The sequence below is a fragment of the Solea senegalensis genome, linkage group LG1 (assembly GCF_019176455.1).
Source record: "Solea senegalensis isolate Sse05_10M linkage group LG1, IFAPA_SoseM_1, whole genome shotgun sequence".
Classification (NCBI taxonomy): domain Eukaryota; kingdom Metazoa; phylum Chordata; class Actinopteri; order Pleuronectiformes; family Soleidae; genus Solea; species Solea senegalensis.
The window spans coordinates 29,941,302-29,957,503 of record NC_058021.1 but is presented as its reverse complement, the minus strand read 5'-3'; the positions used below and the strand labels follow the sequence as shown (position 1 = coordinate 29,957,503).

General features: G+C 43.1%; 1 protein-coding gene across 4 annotated transcripts in view; it reads right to left on the bottom strand.

The window, feature by feature from the left end:
* Positions 1-16,202, bottom strand: part of dlgap1b (discs, large (Drosophila) homolog-associated protein 1b) — a 106,709-nt gene that overhangs the window by 33,312 nt on the left and 57,195 nt on the right. For 2 of the 4 annotated variants that reach the window (XM_044019431.1, XM_044019439.1), the window contains 3 exons: positions 7,727-8,844; positions 5,482-5,696; positions 731-908 (listed from right to left, as the gene is read on the bottom strand). In XM_044019431.1, coding sequence (XP_043875366.1) covers positions 731-908; positions 5,482-5,696; positions 7,727-8,776 — 1,443 coding nt within the window. In that variant the 5' untranslated portion in view covers positions 8,777-8,844. The remainder of the gene's footprint in view (positions 1-730; positions 909-5,481; positions 5,697-7,726; positions 8,845-16,202) is intronic. The other 2 variants (XM_044019452.1, XM_044019447.1) reach the window with 2 other exon arrangements.

The window sequence follows — 16,202 nt, the reverse complement described above, 5'->3', positions numbered from 1 at the left end:
ACTTTGAGACATTTGAATTTGTATAATTTAGTTTAGTTGGACTAAAAGTTGGATTTTTTTCACACTGACTTTATTATTTTACTTTGTATTTTTCACTTACATCCATTAATCAACCTCAACGGGAGGGATTTTAATTGACTGAAATTGAATTCATTCAGAAAACAGCCAGAAAATCAATGCACGTCTTAATGCTTGAATTTGCATCGCTGCAAAAAAAATGAAGACGACGAAGGGAAAAAAACGTGTTATTGCATATGTTATGTTACATATGTTATATACTGGTTCAGCATCTCTTGGGAAATGTCCATCATTATTTGGAGCATTCTTGAGTTATTCATAAAATCCATATGGCTGCGTGCTTATGCTCCCCCCGTCTCTCACATAATAGATGCCAAAGTAAGGATTCCTTATCTGATTTGACAAAGTATGCCAACGCAGAAGGATAGGACGGGGGTTGGTTTGCCTTTTCCTGTTTAATTAGTGAATCTGAACGCACGTGCAAACATATGAGAGCACACAGATGTACACACTAATTGGGAGACTGGGGTTTTGGTATACAGTTCCTTCCTTGACGGACAGTGGACTAATAATTCTGGCAGTTCAGGCCTTCAGGATGTCTACAAATTGGATTCCCTCCCCCTCCTGCATGACCTCATTGGACACAATAGTTGAGGTACAGGGAGGGGGTGAAAGGGCCAAAGAGGAGCATGAGCACCTGGGTGTCACTAACCTGGCTGATGGTGCTCATGGCTCTCATGTAGCTCTCATTTCGCGAGCGGAATTTAGGCGAGGCTAGCAGCCCTGCTGGGTCCAAGCTGTCCAGACTCCTATTGATGGAAACCTCACTCACCGCCCGCAGATAGCTGTGACTCCGGATCTGCAACTTGGGTGAGTGCTCTGTGGAAATCCTGCCGCGAGAGAAGAAAAGAGAGTTAAAAATAAATAAACAGGAAAGAAAGAGAGTCAAAGGTGGAGGGGGACAAATTGTGAGAGACAAAGGAGCGGGCAGGAAAGAGAGGCAGAGATTAAGTGATAAAGAGAGGGCGAGTGTAGTGTGTGTGAACTCAAAGATGGGGATCAATCCACAATTGCTTCAGGAGACACTGTTATCTAATCAACAAGCGCAGGACTATTGAGAAACACTTGCAGTAGCTTATGTCGTCTGCCCTTGAAAACAACGTGTACTTTCTAAAACAGCCCACAGCGAGAACTCACACGGAAATCCTTTCACATGGAAAAAAAACCACACATACACTGTGACAAACAGAAGAAAGATGAACAGATGACTCATTAGTGACCTCACCTGCCTAATTTGATGCTTCATGTCTACACATGTGTGTGTGTGTTTGGTGCAAGCTAAACAATCCATTAATCAGGGGAAATAAAAGCCTAAAAAGCTGACTCACTTTCATCTCGGTGAACATCGTGACCCACTAAACCGACTCAGAGGGAGCGACGAGCGCGGAGAGATACCACTTCAGCGCGCATTAGAAAATCTCTTCTCAAATCGAGGCACAGAGCAAACGTATGTTTCACGCTCCACGCCGCCCCAATCTCACAATGCGAGTGTATAAAATCACACACACACACACACAACTCTCTGCCTCCAGGTCAGGTCTGCTTTAATTATGCATTCCCTCCTAAAAATAGAGCGGCGTTACCACAGCCAAGCAAACGAGATTACTTCTTCTTTGATGGAAGGATGAAGAGAAGAGGACAGTGGAGGCAAATTTAAATGGAGCTGGAAAATACATATTTCCATCAACATTAACCAGTAATTAATGAAGTTAATCAATAGTACTCTTCTATTTCTATTACAGCACAGTTCTCCCAATCGTCTTCATTTCTAACATTTTGCTGTGGGTCAATGACAGAGATGAAAAAGAGATTCTGACGTAAATCCTCAGCCTCAGAGGTTCATACGCATCAGCCTCCTGGAGTCCGTGACTGTGGGTGATGCACAGACAAATTAAGTACGAGGAAGAGGAGAATCTGCATCCACGCCTCAATCCACCCCCCCTCCTCCCCCTTGATTTCCCTGTGGGGCTGATTACAGGCAGGACCAATGATTTCTATTGTGGCAACTTGAATGGCACATGCAGCCTGTAATCAGTAGCAGCCAAGGCGGAGAGGTCAGCCTGTCCACGAGAGTCCACCTATGGAACAAGTGTCTTTAATGAACACACGCTCCTCTGCCAGTCAAGAATAAAGGCTGTCTCCGCTGATTTCTGTGACATCACACAAATATTTCTTATCTTTCTTCTTCATCTTCTGCTTTTTTCATTCCAGTTACGAGTCAGAATTTCCAAGTTCCGAGTCGGAAGCTTCAACAGCAGCACCGTATGCCCAAAGTCAGACCAAACTCACAAACCCCGACATAGGATTAGTTAAACGCTGTCCTATTTGTATCACCAATAACAATAAAACGAACACATCAAAACTGAATATAAAAAGAACAAAAAAACCCCAAAACAAAACACCAACAACATAATATTCTGAGTTTAACAAATCACAAAGGCCCATAACCAATATCTTTATCATAATTCTTCTACTAATCATCCTCAAACCAAACCTCAAGAAGGGAAAACCCTTCAAAAAGACAGAAATTCTGATATGTAATTAAAAACATCTAAACAATTACAAGGTGATTCATCTAAATAAAAAGTTGGGCATATTGTTTAATAAATAGATAGGATTTTAAATCAAATTCTATTTGTAATAGTAATTTAGTAGAGGAAAGAACTAAAATACAGCAAGTATTGTCTATCCCCATTTTACCTTCTCCTGTTTTCTCCATCTGTTGTCATTTTCTGCTCTCCACAAATAAAAGTCATTTGAGTAATGACAGGAAGATCCATTCTTAGTGAGATCAAATCGTCGAATCTCAGCCAGGATTAAATTAATATGTGGAAATTCACTGTCGGTACAAAAAAAGAAAAAAAAAGAAATGTAATTTTCTTGTGTACTTATTTATTTGTCTGCCGGGAATAATCCCCGCAACTTAAATACAGGCTTTGTCTGTGCGCTGTGTGTTTTTAACAAGCAAGGAAGGTTAGAATCCTAGCCAACTGTAGTCGAGGACACTAACATCAACAAACAGCCTCTGAAACATATGGAACAACAAAACTGATTATTAAATCACTGCAAAGTGTAACACGGGCTTCTGCCAGCTCCCAAAAGCACAGTGTGAAGATGAGATGTCAGCTGCTTCCGCCTCCCTCTCTATCGCTAATGTGCAGCACTGCAGTTGGGCTCGTTCCACCGGGTTCAGCCAGACAATGATGCCCTTTCCCGGGGCCAAATTCAAGTCGTTAGCGGGGCCCCCAGGCTGCACCATTCACACTTAGTGACACACAGAGTGTGTGTGTTTGTACAGTGACTGCTGCTCCTCTCATCTCGCTTTATTACAGCTCTGAAGCGACAGTCAGTCCTGTGCGCCAACAGCAGACGTCCACCATTTCACGGCTGCGCGGTCGTAAAGAAAATAAGAGTTAATATTAAATGACGACAGATAGGTCTCTGGTTGTCATGTCCAACACTCGCTCGTGTGTCATAATAAAGCTGCTCTCACACAAGTAACAAGAGCGACATCATTACAATGACGGCAGTGGAGCGAGGAAGAGCTGAAAACAAGCCGATCGCTTCGTCACATGATAGAAAATAATTCATTTTTAGGTAAAAGCTAAAAGTGTGTTTGTTGTTGCCTAACCATAGACCATAGACCATAGACCATAGTGTCAGGACCAGAACCTGATTCCAGGTTTTAAGGAACTGGTTAAGTTTAGGTTTTTAAATTGTGATCATCTTAAGATAGGGGTTAATCATTAACTGGTTGTAGTTAATGTTAAGGAATTATGCTTTATTTAGGCAGAGTCCTTAAAATGATAGCTGCACAACCTATGTGTGTGCGTGTGTGTGTGCTCATTTGTTTCAAAAACCCATCAGATCATCCAATTTCTGCCATTTCTTGCCTCATTTCACCTCTTTTTTTGCCAGTGCCATTACTAAATCTCAGCAAGGAGCTCCTTCAGTCCTCTCTTATTATTATTATTATTATTAGTTTTATTTCTGTTAGGAAAGATGCCTGAAGCGACAAAAAAAACAACCCAACATTTATCCATTTATTATTGAATCCTTCCGTGTCCTAGCGTTTGCAGTTTAAACCGTGTATGCGTGCTTCTCACGCCAGCCGAGTCATTTTCACGTGAACATTTTAAACACTTACTAGTTAAATCTTCTTCTTGATGGACTCCGGCGCGGCTGCATACTTTATGAACTGTTAAGTGGAGGGGGAACGTCTAACGCAAAGAAAGAAACGGCTTCATGAATCTCTTCAAATAAGAAAGATTGGCTTTTTCAACCGCAGATCACTCAGACAGAGAGAGAGAGAAAACATCTGACGTGCTTCTCAGCTCACCGTGCATGTCATGCAAACATTTTAGCATTTCTCTTTGCGCACATGAAGAGGCATCTTATACTTTTAATTAAGACTCAGTCTGTTCGACGTGCGCGTGTGTGTGATTGCAGAGACACAGAGGCCAGCTATGACGACGGAAGCGTGTATAAGTTGTAATTGCAGAAGAGGTAATTAAACTGTGGCAAACGGAGTCGAGGACTGAGACGCCAGGGAAACTGCTGCTGGATTTCACTTTATCTTCCATCTCCATCTTCTTCACCTCTAATCTCTCTCATCATTTTCACTGCAAACCGCCGTTTGACCACAGGCTCACCCAAAACACTGAAATAGTTTGTCAATGGAAATTATTGTGGAGTCATTTTCTCAGGCTAAATTACAAATAAAGCTGCCCAGCTCAAGTTTATCCATTCAAAGAATTTGCCATTTAACGGTCTTGTGATTTGAAAGCGTTGTTGATGTTATTCTGCCTAAAGAACACGTTTTTATCGCATCAAAGTGCTGAACAACTGGGTTTTTCCACTTCTGTTGTGGGCGTTTCTTTGTGTTTTCAGTGATATTTCAACCTGTTTGCAGATGTTTCACTCGACGAGAGCAATGTTGCTGTTCATCTGTCACAACGAATCACTTCCTGTGTGCAATGTAGAATAACATTAGTATATTAGTCATCGCTATCTCATGAAGAGGTTTTTCAGACGATGGAGTAAAATGTTTCCTCAAAAGAAATCTAAATCTAAATCTGTTGACCTTTTTTTTTTTCTTCTTCTTGCAAACTTAATTATTTTCTTAATTATTTTTATTTCATTACATATTTATAAGCAAATCAAAACTTATCGTGTGGCATTAGGTTTCACTGACACTGTCTTCATACATAATTACAGCTTTATTAAAGCACAGCGTCTAGTTCATTAAGTCGGGGGAATTTAAACTGCATTAGCTAAGAGCATATCGCGACATTAGCCACGTGCACTTACGGTCAAGCTTTGTGTCCTGATGTGTGAACAACTGTAGAATCTGAATGTGTCTAAACGTGAATAACTGACATTAAAACAAGTGTTTCCACTCACTTGAGTGTCGTCATCTCCGTGAGCGACGGCTGTGTGGCCTTCAGGTAACTCGCCCGCCGCGCCTGGACCTTGGGCGAGGGCTTGGGGCTGCAGTCCGAGTCGCCGCTGTCTTCCTCTGCCATGGCTTTGATGTAGCTGCCGCTGCGCATCCGCCGGCACGGGATCTCATCGTCCTTCCCCAGCGGCGAGAAGCCGCTCCAGTCGTCCTGAGGCACCTGTGGTGATGGAGTGAGATAAGGTAAAGAGGGAGAGGACGCGGGTCACCCCCTCCAGACTGCAGAGGTCGTGAAGGTGCACACAACTTGACAAATGGACACATCGAGGATGCAGTATTTCCTGCCTTGTATCACACAACAGAATGAGTGCCTTTCCTTGATCATACCATAAGGTCTATAAATGCCGGAGGCCGTCTTTTGTCTTTCCTGTGCCGCATGCCAAATACAGGGAACTTAATATTTTAACAAAATGTTGCAGTAGCGTGGCCTCTACCTGCTCTCCTGACTTTTCAGACGCACTAATGACGGTAAAAATAAAAGAGGAGGCAAAGCTGTCGCCCGGATCCCTAATCCAAAAGAGAAAGACAGAGAGAGAGAGAGAGAGAGAGAGAGAGAGAGAGGGGGAGAAAACAAAGGGGTTTTTGTTGGGCTGAAGCACTGCAGTCCCACTGTAAATGGCTGTTCGGGCATCAGCTCCAAAGTGAAAGAAATGAGATACGGAGAGAGAGAGAGAGAGAGAGAGAAAGTGCATTCAACAGACCGGCGTGTAGCTAGGAAACCAAGCTGACCTTGATGTCAGGGGCAACTGCCGACTGTGTTAACATCTTGGGAAAAGACTGGGTCAGTGATGACGTCAGAAGAATTGAATTACTCTGAATATACATTATTATTTCTTTTTAAGGCTTTTTAATCCTGTCATCTCCACAGCGGAGCGTGACGTACGACACGTCTGAGATGCTCTAACCTGCGAATGTTACAGAAAAGTGCACTTGAAGTGCGAGCGTGTTCGCGCACACACACAATTCATCTGCAGACTCATTCTCCACGCTGCTTCTCTGGCAAGTCTATTTCTTCCTTCCTTCCTTCTGTGTTTCTCTCTCTCTCTCTCTCTCTTTCTCTCTTTCTCTCTCTCTCGAGTGAAAAGCGATGGCTCTTTGAGATGGAGAGAACGCTGCAGTGACAACATCCTTCCTTGATGTGCACACTCTGTTTTCCAGGCTGTTAAAATGCACAGCCACACAGAACTTCCACTGTCTTTCATGCTCCCTCTCTCATTGTTGCTTCATGACTTTTACTCCCTTTCACACTGTCCTCCTTTGCCTGTATTTGTTCCCTGGTCTTTTTCTCAACAGCGCGCACACACACACACACACACACACACACACACCTACTTTTACTCTCCAATTCTCCCTTCAGGCTTATTTTTGCAGCTCATCCTGATGAGAGGAAATCTACGCAACACTTTCATCTTCTCCAAAACAGAACAAGAGAAGCAGAATTAAGTGGGTTGATGAAGTGTTTACATGTACTGTAGGGGTGTGTGTGTGTGTGTCTGTGAACTTTAATGAGTATGTATGAGTATAGGCTTGGGGACTGAAACATTTTGTTGCTCCTTTTCTTTCTTTGCTCACCTCTGTTTCTTGCACTAATCTCATAGCAGGGCCCTATTATTGCACCATGTGTCTTGTAAACGCATGCTCGTGCACGTACGCCACTGCTGCTCTGACCACTTCCAGTGCTGTGCAAACAGATTATAATCTGTTAAAATCCACCTGAAAACTGGATTCGAATCTGTTTTCACACCATTAACCGATCTGCTTTTCTCAGCATCACACACGCCAATTTAGGGCAAGGCTACATGAAAATGACCTGTCGGATTATGTCGGATTTAATCCTCCAGTAAAGGTGAAAAAAGCTCCAAACACAAAGCACACAGACCTGACACTTCTGATACAACACAGATGAAGTGAAATATGTTCATGCATGGCACAAACACAGAAAAGTAGACGACGTGTGAGGATTTTGTAATAAAAAAAAGGTTGATGACGATACGGGGAGATAAATCAGCATGAGAGCGGTGATCATGTGAGACACAGTGGAGCACAGGATGGGATCAGGGCCAGCTCTTTCCTCTCTACCTCACACAGACTCAAAACAAGCAGAAAAACCGGAGCATGGAGGAGCAGCTGGCGCCCGGATGATGCATGGAGCATGTCATGCAGTAGGTGGGGCTGCAGTAACGGTCCTACCTGTAGGAAGTGGCAGGTGCGTCCCTGCTCGGCTTTCACTAGAGCTTTATCTAGGTTGACTGAGGCTTTCTGGTAGACCTCTCTTGCTCTGCTCACCGTCAGAGTCGAGGACCACAAGCTCTTCTTCAGCTGCACCTGGCTGTCCAGCGCGCTCACCAGCGGCAGCCCCCTGCCGCTGCCCCCGGAGCACGTCGAGCACTTTACGTCGTTGTTGCTGCGCGACGTCTTCAGAGAGTGGGCACTGATTGTGTTGTAGGACTCCATGAAGTACTGAGATTGAGATTTGTCCGGGTGGCGGCCCATCGTCATGACCCCAGAGGCCAGGCCTCCGGTGCTTCCTGCATGGTGATGGTGGTAGAGGCAGACCTCCCGGTCGAGCGTGTCGTCCGAGCTCCAGTAGCCCGAAATGGCGGTGCGCATCTTGGGCTCCGACTTTGAGCGGTCCTTGCTCTTGCTGCGCTTGCTGTGCTTCAGCGTGCCAGAGGAAGAGGGAGGATCGTCGGGACTGGACTTGCTGCCGTTCATCCTCCCACTCCCTCCTCCACCAGACCCCGAGGGCCCCTCCAGAGAGTGAGACTTAGTGAAAAGCCTCTGGACAGAGTGAACGAGGTGGCGGATGCGGCCAGGGCTGTCACTGCGTTGGTGCTCCACTGCAGTGCGCTTGTACTGCAGTGTGTGGTAGCCTTCATGCCGTGCCGGTGGCTGGCACTCAAACTGCTCCAGCAGGTTAGAGGCGATGCGCGTGTTGTTTCCTCCGCCTCCCCCGCTTCCCTTACTGCCCCCCTTTGGCCCTGTGTAAGGCACCAGAGCGCTGCACTCCTCCTTCAGCTCATGGTGGGAGCTGTAATGTCTGCGCGGGAAGGTGCAGCTGGCCAGATCAGGGTACGCACTGCACTCAGAGTTGCGCTGTGCATAGCAGGTGTGGTCAGCAGGGTGAGCCTCCGCAGCGTTGAGGAAGTGCGAGTGCCCCAGCGTCATGGAGTCGTAAGAGGGGTCGCAGGTCACCGCGTGGTGGTGACTGCGGCTGCCGGACAGGCCTTTCATAGTCATCGTGGCTGCGTCGACATGCACATCCAACCCGCTGCCGCCAGAAGTCTGCACAGGCCCTGAAACTAGCTCTACAAAGAAACACAGCAATGAGGAGGAAGAGACAAACAAACAGGAAAAAGAGAAAGAAGAGAGATTTATAAATATCTCATATTTACATACACTCAAAAGAACAGTCTGATGTTTTCATCTGCTTTAATGTGAGTAAGAATCACTACTTCACAGAGGTGTGTGTGTGTGGGGGGGGGATCCTGATGTTGATGGGAACTGGGCCCTTTCTTCTCTTTCAACCCTTTTACTTCAAAAAGAGCAGCTCTAAATATAGCCGTCGGGTTGGCATGTGGTCCCTGACATCAGTATCTATCCTGAAGCTTCGACTCTTCCTCTTCCTCTGCTCTGTTCAGAGTTCAGCGAGAAAATGACACATGAGTGAAGAAAAGGAGAGAAACTAAAGAAAAAGCAGGTGTCGAGGAGGTGTTCAAATGTGTTTCCAAGCTCAAGTGCGTGCTTAAGTTGTTCACGTGCTACTGTATAAAATACAGCAAACGAAGCATCAATGCAAGCCAGCTAAAGTGTATATAATGAGCAATTTGTGATGGGAATGCAGATTTATGGAGAGATAGAAAAATAAGCTTTAATTTAAAGAAATATATAGAAAAAATTAAGGATAATACACATTTCTATTAAAAGAGTCATGCCAACCATTGCAATGCACTATGGTCCTGTTCATTTTCTACATCATCTCTACTCCAAAAGTAGAAAGAGTTGTACAATTTGATGGCTCAGGGGACACAGGACTTTTTGAGTCCGTCACAGAACAAGCTCAACAGAGGCATCAACTACAGTGGCCGGCAGTTTGTTCAGTATTCTACGGGAGTCGCAATCCTGGCAAACCAGGAATATAGAAATTGAAAAAGGCACCACTTGGCTGGTGGCAAAAAAAAAAGAACATTTGGATGGAGGTCCATGAGAAAATGAGCCTGTTTCTTAATTGATTAACCATTAATGGTCTAAATCGCAAACGTGGCTACCCCTGAGCAAGGTACCCAACCCCCCATTGCTCCACAGACACTGCCCACTGCTCCTTCGAGGAAGGTTCATAGGAGATGATGGGGTTAAATGCAGAGAAAGAATTACCCCTAGGTGATAAATAAAGTGTATATATACATATATAAATGATGTTAAATGTGTATATTAACTTCCCATTTAGAGGACAATATGAGTGGACACATTAGTGTGATTGGGTCCCTGGTTGCAGTTGACATTTGTGACCCTCTGGTTTCATAAACGACAACATGGTGGCGGCCAAAAACGCAAATCTCGAGGATTCAAAGCAGGAGATGAGATTCTTATGGATGTCATGCAACACGCTTGCCACTTAATCCAGTCTTTTAATCTTAATCCAGAACAACGGAGACAAGAGATGTGAGAAAAAAAACAGCTTCAGCCCGATTCTACATTTTGACCCCATACCTCCATTTATACTCGGAGGGCAAACTAATTGGTCAGTAAACCCCAGCTGACAGATTCCGGGCCAGCCAAGGCAACCCGGCAATGAACGACCTTTGCCTCACACGACGACATCCATCAGTGGCCTTAAACCGCTTTCCCTGCCCGTCTAAGGGACACAGAACCCGACAGAACCGCGACAGCTGTGCGGTTGAGCCCGGGAATTCATTACAGGCCACTGTGGTAAATATAAGAAAAGGGGGAGGAGGAAGAGTGAAGGGAGAAACAATGAAGGAGACAGAGCAGTGGAACGTCATGAGTACTTTACATAACTGGAGGACACTGTGTAGGGCACATGCGGAATGTATTTATGTGTATGAATATTGAGTGAGATTTATTGTTTTCTTTGGCTGCTGGATTAAATGAAATGTTAGGGGGGAAAATATTCATACGGTTTTCCTGGCGTGTACTCGACCTGACGATCAAATCCCTCCAGGAGAACTCTAAAGCAATACATTAAAGTTGTGTTATTGCCAGGGGGAAACATAATACAGTCGTATGCACATGCACACGTACCATTTCCATTGATCAAAAAAGAGTTTAATCCTGGTTTAAATGGATTTCTGACCAGTAGGAATGTGTTTAATGGTCATTCACTCCAGGCTTAAACGTTTTTTACCGGTCAAGGTATTGTTAGGAACTCGAGACTTCATTTCTTCCTTGTCTGCTTCATTTTTGACCATCAACATAGCTTTTTAACAAACCTTACTTTTAAGAACTTGGGGACACTTGCAGAGTATTTTTTTTTTTTAAATGTAATCTTGCTTAATTTTACCAGCGACTTGAAATAATCCACTCCCTGCTGAGTTTGAACAAGGGATCACAGTGAAAGAGAGAAAACAGTAATAACTTTAACAGTGTCACTGAGCTCAATTGTGTTGTGATTGTTGTTGTTTTTTTTCTCTCCGCCGACAACCCACACACACACCTAACATAATTATTGCACTCACACACACATTGCACCTGGCACAATTCCTATTCACTTTTCCTTTCACATTTGTGTAAAAGATGATGAAAGATGAAAGATTTTCACTGTTTTACAGTATTTCTAGTGGCGTGTTTCCACTAGTGCGACTCTACTCGCCTCCGCACGGCACAGCCATTTTGCTTTTCCATCAGCGATGGTACTTTTATTAAGTAGGCTACCTGCTCAGGCCGATGCTATGCGTGACTTCGTCAGAGTGCCGTCGCAGGAAGAGACACAAGTCAAGCCGAACAATGCCGAACTGTAGCCCAGTTAAAAAGACTTAAACAATGCTGAAAACGTGGGTTAATCTTTAATCTTAAACATTTAGCAAAGGAAATCTCCAAAATCTCATCATTTGACAGAGGAGTCTGGAGTATTTAGCAACAGCACAGCTGAAAGTACTGAACATATCTTTTTAATGAACTGATTCTAATGATTCAGTACATCGGAAAACAACTGTATTACAAGCCACTAGTTTGTGTGTGTCGCGTATATAATGAAGTCACAGCAGTTTGCCGCTGTGATGACCCCACACTCTGAGGACCGTAATGGACAACCAACCTGTGTCGAGGCGAGGCGAGCTGGGACCATGTCGTGGAAACACGGCTCTATGAACCACACTTTCTAACTTTCTATCAACCAAATATCAGTTTAAAAATCGATAATATATTATTATATTTGTGCAATCTTCTTTTCCACATGAGGAGCATTTTACCTTCGCATCTTGCCGCGTCTCCATTGCTACGATATTAAACAGACAGTGAACCGGACCGCCAATTAAAAGTGCACATTTCTGTTGGATATTAATGAATGACAGACAGATGGAGAAGGGTTTTATATTTTCCCTCATACGAATCGCAAACATCGTCATTAGTGATTCACTAATCTGTCATTTTTCTGTAACGGTTTGGCACCGACTTCCATCCATTTTCTACCGCTCTATCCTCCACATGAGGATCACCAGTCCATCACAGAGCCACAACCATTCACTCACACCTGCAGCTCATTTAGAGTGTCCAGTTTTGGACATAGTTTTGGACTGTGGGAGGAAGCGGGAGAGAACCTGGCCTGACTGGCAACCCTAATCCCAACCCCCATCTACGGTCTGCTTAGGCTACGAGGGCAAACGCTCACAAAGCAGGCACGCACAGTGTCCGCTTCTTGCCTGGCACTTAAAACGCGGGGCCGCGTCCAACCAAAGGTATTCATCGCAGCCGACAGAGATCTCTTCTGTTGGCTGCCGAAGCGCAGAACGTGACCTAAATAAAAGGGCCTCGCGGTGTTTGTGGCACAGCTGTCTGCGGCACTGACTGCACTAAAGCTGAAAAGCTGAAGTTGGGTCATGCTGGCTTTCTGCCTGCGAGCCACACACACACACACACACACACACACAGTGTATCTGACAGCCTGCTTGTCCGTGCTGAATTCCGATGCTGCCAGCGTGTAAAGTGCAGTTTATCAACATGAAGAAGAGAAGTCTGCTGGTTCTGCCGCGACTGTCATGTCGACAAACACTGACATGGAGGGAAAGCTCACAGACAGCTGTGCTCATGCATTATACTGTAAGTCCATCAAAGCCAACTGACCCAGTTGTGTCCGGTAGAGTGAATATCAATAGTGAATAGCCTCAAATGGACACATTATATTACAGCTCTGACACGGTGTAATATTTCATTCATGGTGCTAAAGTACAGCTGGGGCTATAATTCAATAATAATGTAGGACGTGATTTGAATTTCCCTTCATATCAATACAAGCAAAGTTCAATATATAACTGATATAATAGTCAACAACACATCATTGTTAGTAATGTTTCCCATCAGATCAGTGAAATCTTCCTCAGTTATTTATAGAAATATTTGCAGTCTTTACCGACTCAACTGAAACCTTTTTGGTCATACAGTCCAGCCTTATACTGAAATTATAGTTTGAGGTTTGATTGGGGTTTTGATGTTTAACGCTTCCCATCACAATCATTATAAATGATAAATAATCATTATATGATTATAAAAACTGGGATTCTCAATATTTTTTGCAATATTTGTAACCCTTTAACACGTTAGCCTCAAAATGTCCTTCTTATTTTAACCATAAAGGTGCCAGAAAAATGTCCTTCGAGTAAGTGGTTTTGACCATCTTTCCAGAATTACTTTCAATATCTGGCAGTTATTTACAATTTAGTGCATGTCAAAATAGTGTATTAACTATTTAAAAAAAAAACACTGCAGTTGTACACTAACAACAGGTTGTGCATGTTAAATTTGAATTTTGAACACTATAAAACATATTTACAATAAAGTTTGTTTGAGTTTTTGTGTCAATGTGTAAAAACAGGCCAAAAAAATGCAAAAATGCATTTTTCCAACTGGTGACAAAGACGCTGATTCTCCAGCTTCCTGAAACAGTGCAAGTGTTCACTGTTTTTTAAAGTGAAAATGAATGAACAGAAAAGATGAAGCCTTCTGCTTGTGGCACAAAATCAGAGGGGGCTGCAGGACGGTGAGCTGGACTGGATTTCCAGTTCACTCATGTGAAATATTAACTACTTTCCCCAATGCAATTCTTTTTTCTCCACAATGTGCTATGTAATCATATGTCGTCCCATCTCTCGTCAAGGTTTCCATCTGATCACGCAAATTAACATCAACCTCAGAAGCCCGATTACACACCGCTGGACGTAATTTGGACAGACAGCGTCAGCGCTGAACAGATTCCTCTTACACCTGCAGAATTTTGTCATGTCATTGTCTCACAACGTGCCCACACCATTTCCCCCCCGCATTGTTCTCGTGTTTGCCTCTATTAAAAATAATGACCACCTCCTTTTTAAGCTCCCATTGTTCTCTCCGTGGAAGTCATTTCATGTTCAAATTCGTCCATTACGCAAAGACAAAGTCCTCCATTGAGACAAATTAACGTTCATAAACTGTTTCATGGGAAGAAAAAAGCCTAGTTTTATTTCCATCCGAGACTTGATATGTACCACCATTTACATTTAAAATGTATGCAAATACTGCCTGTTTGGTGGTGGTTTTTTTTCTTTTTGGAGAGTTAAGGTCCTTGCTGCCCTTCTTGGCAACTCACAGTCGGCCTCACAAGATAAGTGACCAGTCAAGGTGCAAAAAAATGTTTTCGAGGGAGAACATCCCTTATCTCTAGAAGCCCTTCAGTAATTTACCGCCGGCTCTGTCGTCAATATAGTATTTTTGAACTGTTATAATTGCTTTTGGGAGATAAAAAAATTGCTCTCAGACTCAGAATGTTACTTGTGAAGGTTAAGTTAAATACATATAAAGAGGGATTTACAGATTTACTGATTGCTGAACATGTGTATTTATCATTAAAGTATATACTCACTGTCGCATCGTGAAGGAGAAGGATGTAATTGATCAAGTATTACACTCATTAACCCTTTAAGACCAAGCGTTCGCACTTTACACGAAGGTTTGTGCCAATTCCGACAGTTTGTGAAAGCTGTAATCACGGTAATTCCACTCGCGCCGTTTCAGGAAGCCGGCGAATCAGAGTCTTTGTCACCAGAGAGGAAAGAGTTGGAAATACACCTGTACATAAGTTTCCATTTTTTGAAAACTGTTTTTGGACATTTGAGACAAAGACTCACACAAATGTTATTTAAAATACGTTTTATACTGTTCAAATTTCAAATTTAACATGCAAAATCTGTTTTTCTAAATAAACCTTTTTGTTTTTCTTCATTTGAAATTGTTATTCTGTTATTCTGAAAAAAACATCGGCAAAAGCACTTAGTTCCAGGACATTTCCTGGTTCTTTAATGGTTAAAATAAGCCAAAAACAGGTCATTTTGAGGGTTAAAGGAAAGGATGTCATTGATCAAGTATTAGACTCATTAAAGCCTAACAAACAGCTTCAATATGCAGGTTAAGCATGGGCCGATAACCGCTTGCATGGCGAGCTAAGATTGTACAGATGTTTTAACAGATGGGGTCAGGGAATAATCAATCGCCACCATGGGAATTTGTCTCAATAAGCCACACAAGAGATCTACAGTGAGACGAACAGCACCTAAACGCAACACACAGCCAACAAATTGAAGTGACAAAGAAGAACCCAAACAAGTCTCTCCTTCTACTTTGTGTGAAGAAGCGGTGAATACCGCCGAGACTTCATTACACCGAGAGCGATTGTGTACTTGATTGTGGACAAGGTGTGCAAACAAAGAAAAACAAATGTAGAGCAGATAAAAACACGTCCCGCTATGAATGTTAATGTCCATTAACAATGTCTGCATCAGCACAGCAGGTTTGTTCTTTAGAAATGCACTTTCTGTTTCTTTGGGTCGAGACAGATAAATGGAAAATATATATTTTTTATACACAACATGAGAGAAACCAAAGCAGATAAAAGAAGGTGGGGAGAAAAACGTAAGGTGACACCCTCTTTTTTTTTAGGTAGTGGCCAAATCACTGTGTGTTAGCGGTGGAAGTTTGACGGCTTCGCTTGCTGTGGCTTGCTGTGGCAGAAATAAAAAGGTCGCTGTTCAGATTGGAGTTGGTTTATCGAGATCAAATGCGAGTTTTTAAAGACGGAGCTCGAGGTTTACAGGTCTTTAGAGGCTACAAACGCTCTCCACTTCTCTCTAAAACCTGGCAATGATTTCTGCGACGAGTGAAATCAGGACCAATCTCCTCTCCACGAGGAACCAAATCACCTCAGTTTATGTAGCATGTCCTTGTGTGTGTGTGAAGCCATATGTTTGTGTCCTATCTTACTAATACTGTTCCTATTCCGTCTTTTCTTTTCTGCCTAGGGATGAAAGATGTAAATTACACAGTGGCTATATATATATATATATATACATATATACTATGTACTGTATATATATATATAAAAATATGGCATATTTACATGTAAAAGTTCATTAATATTCAATGTCCCTACTATAAATAAATAAATAAATACGTTTCACCAAGG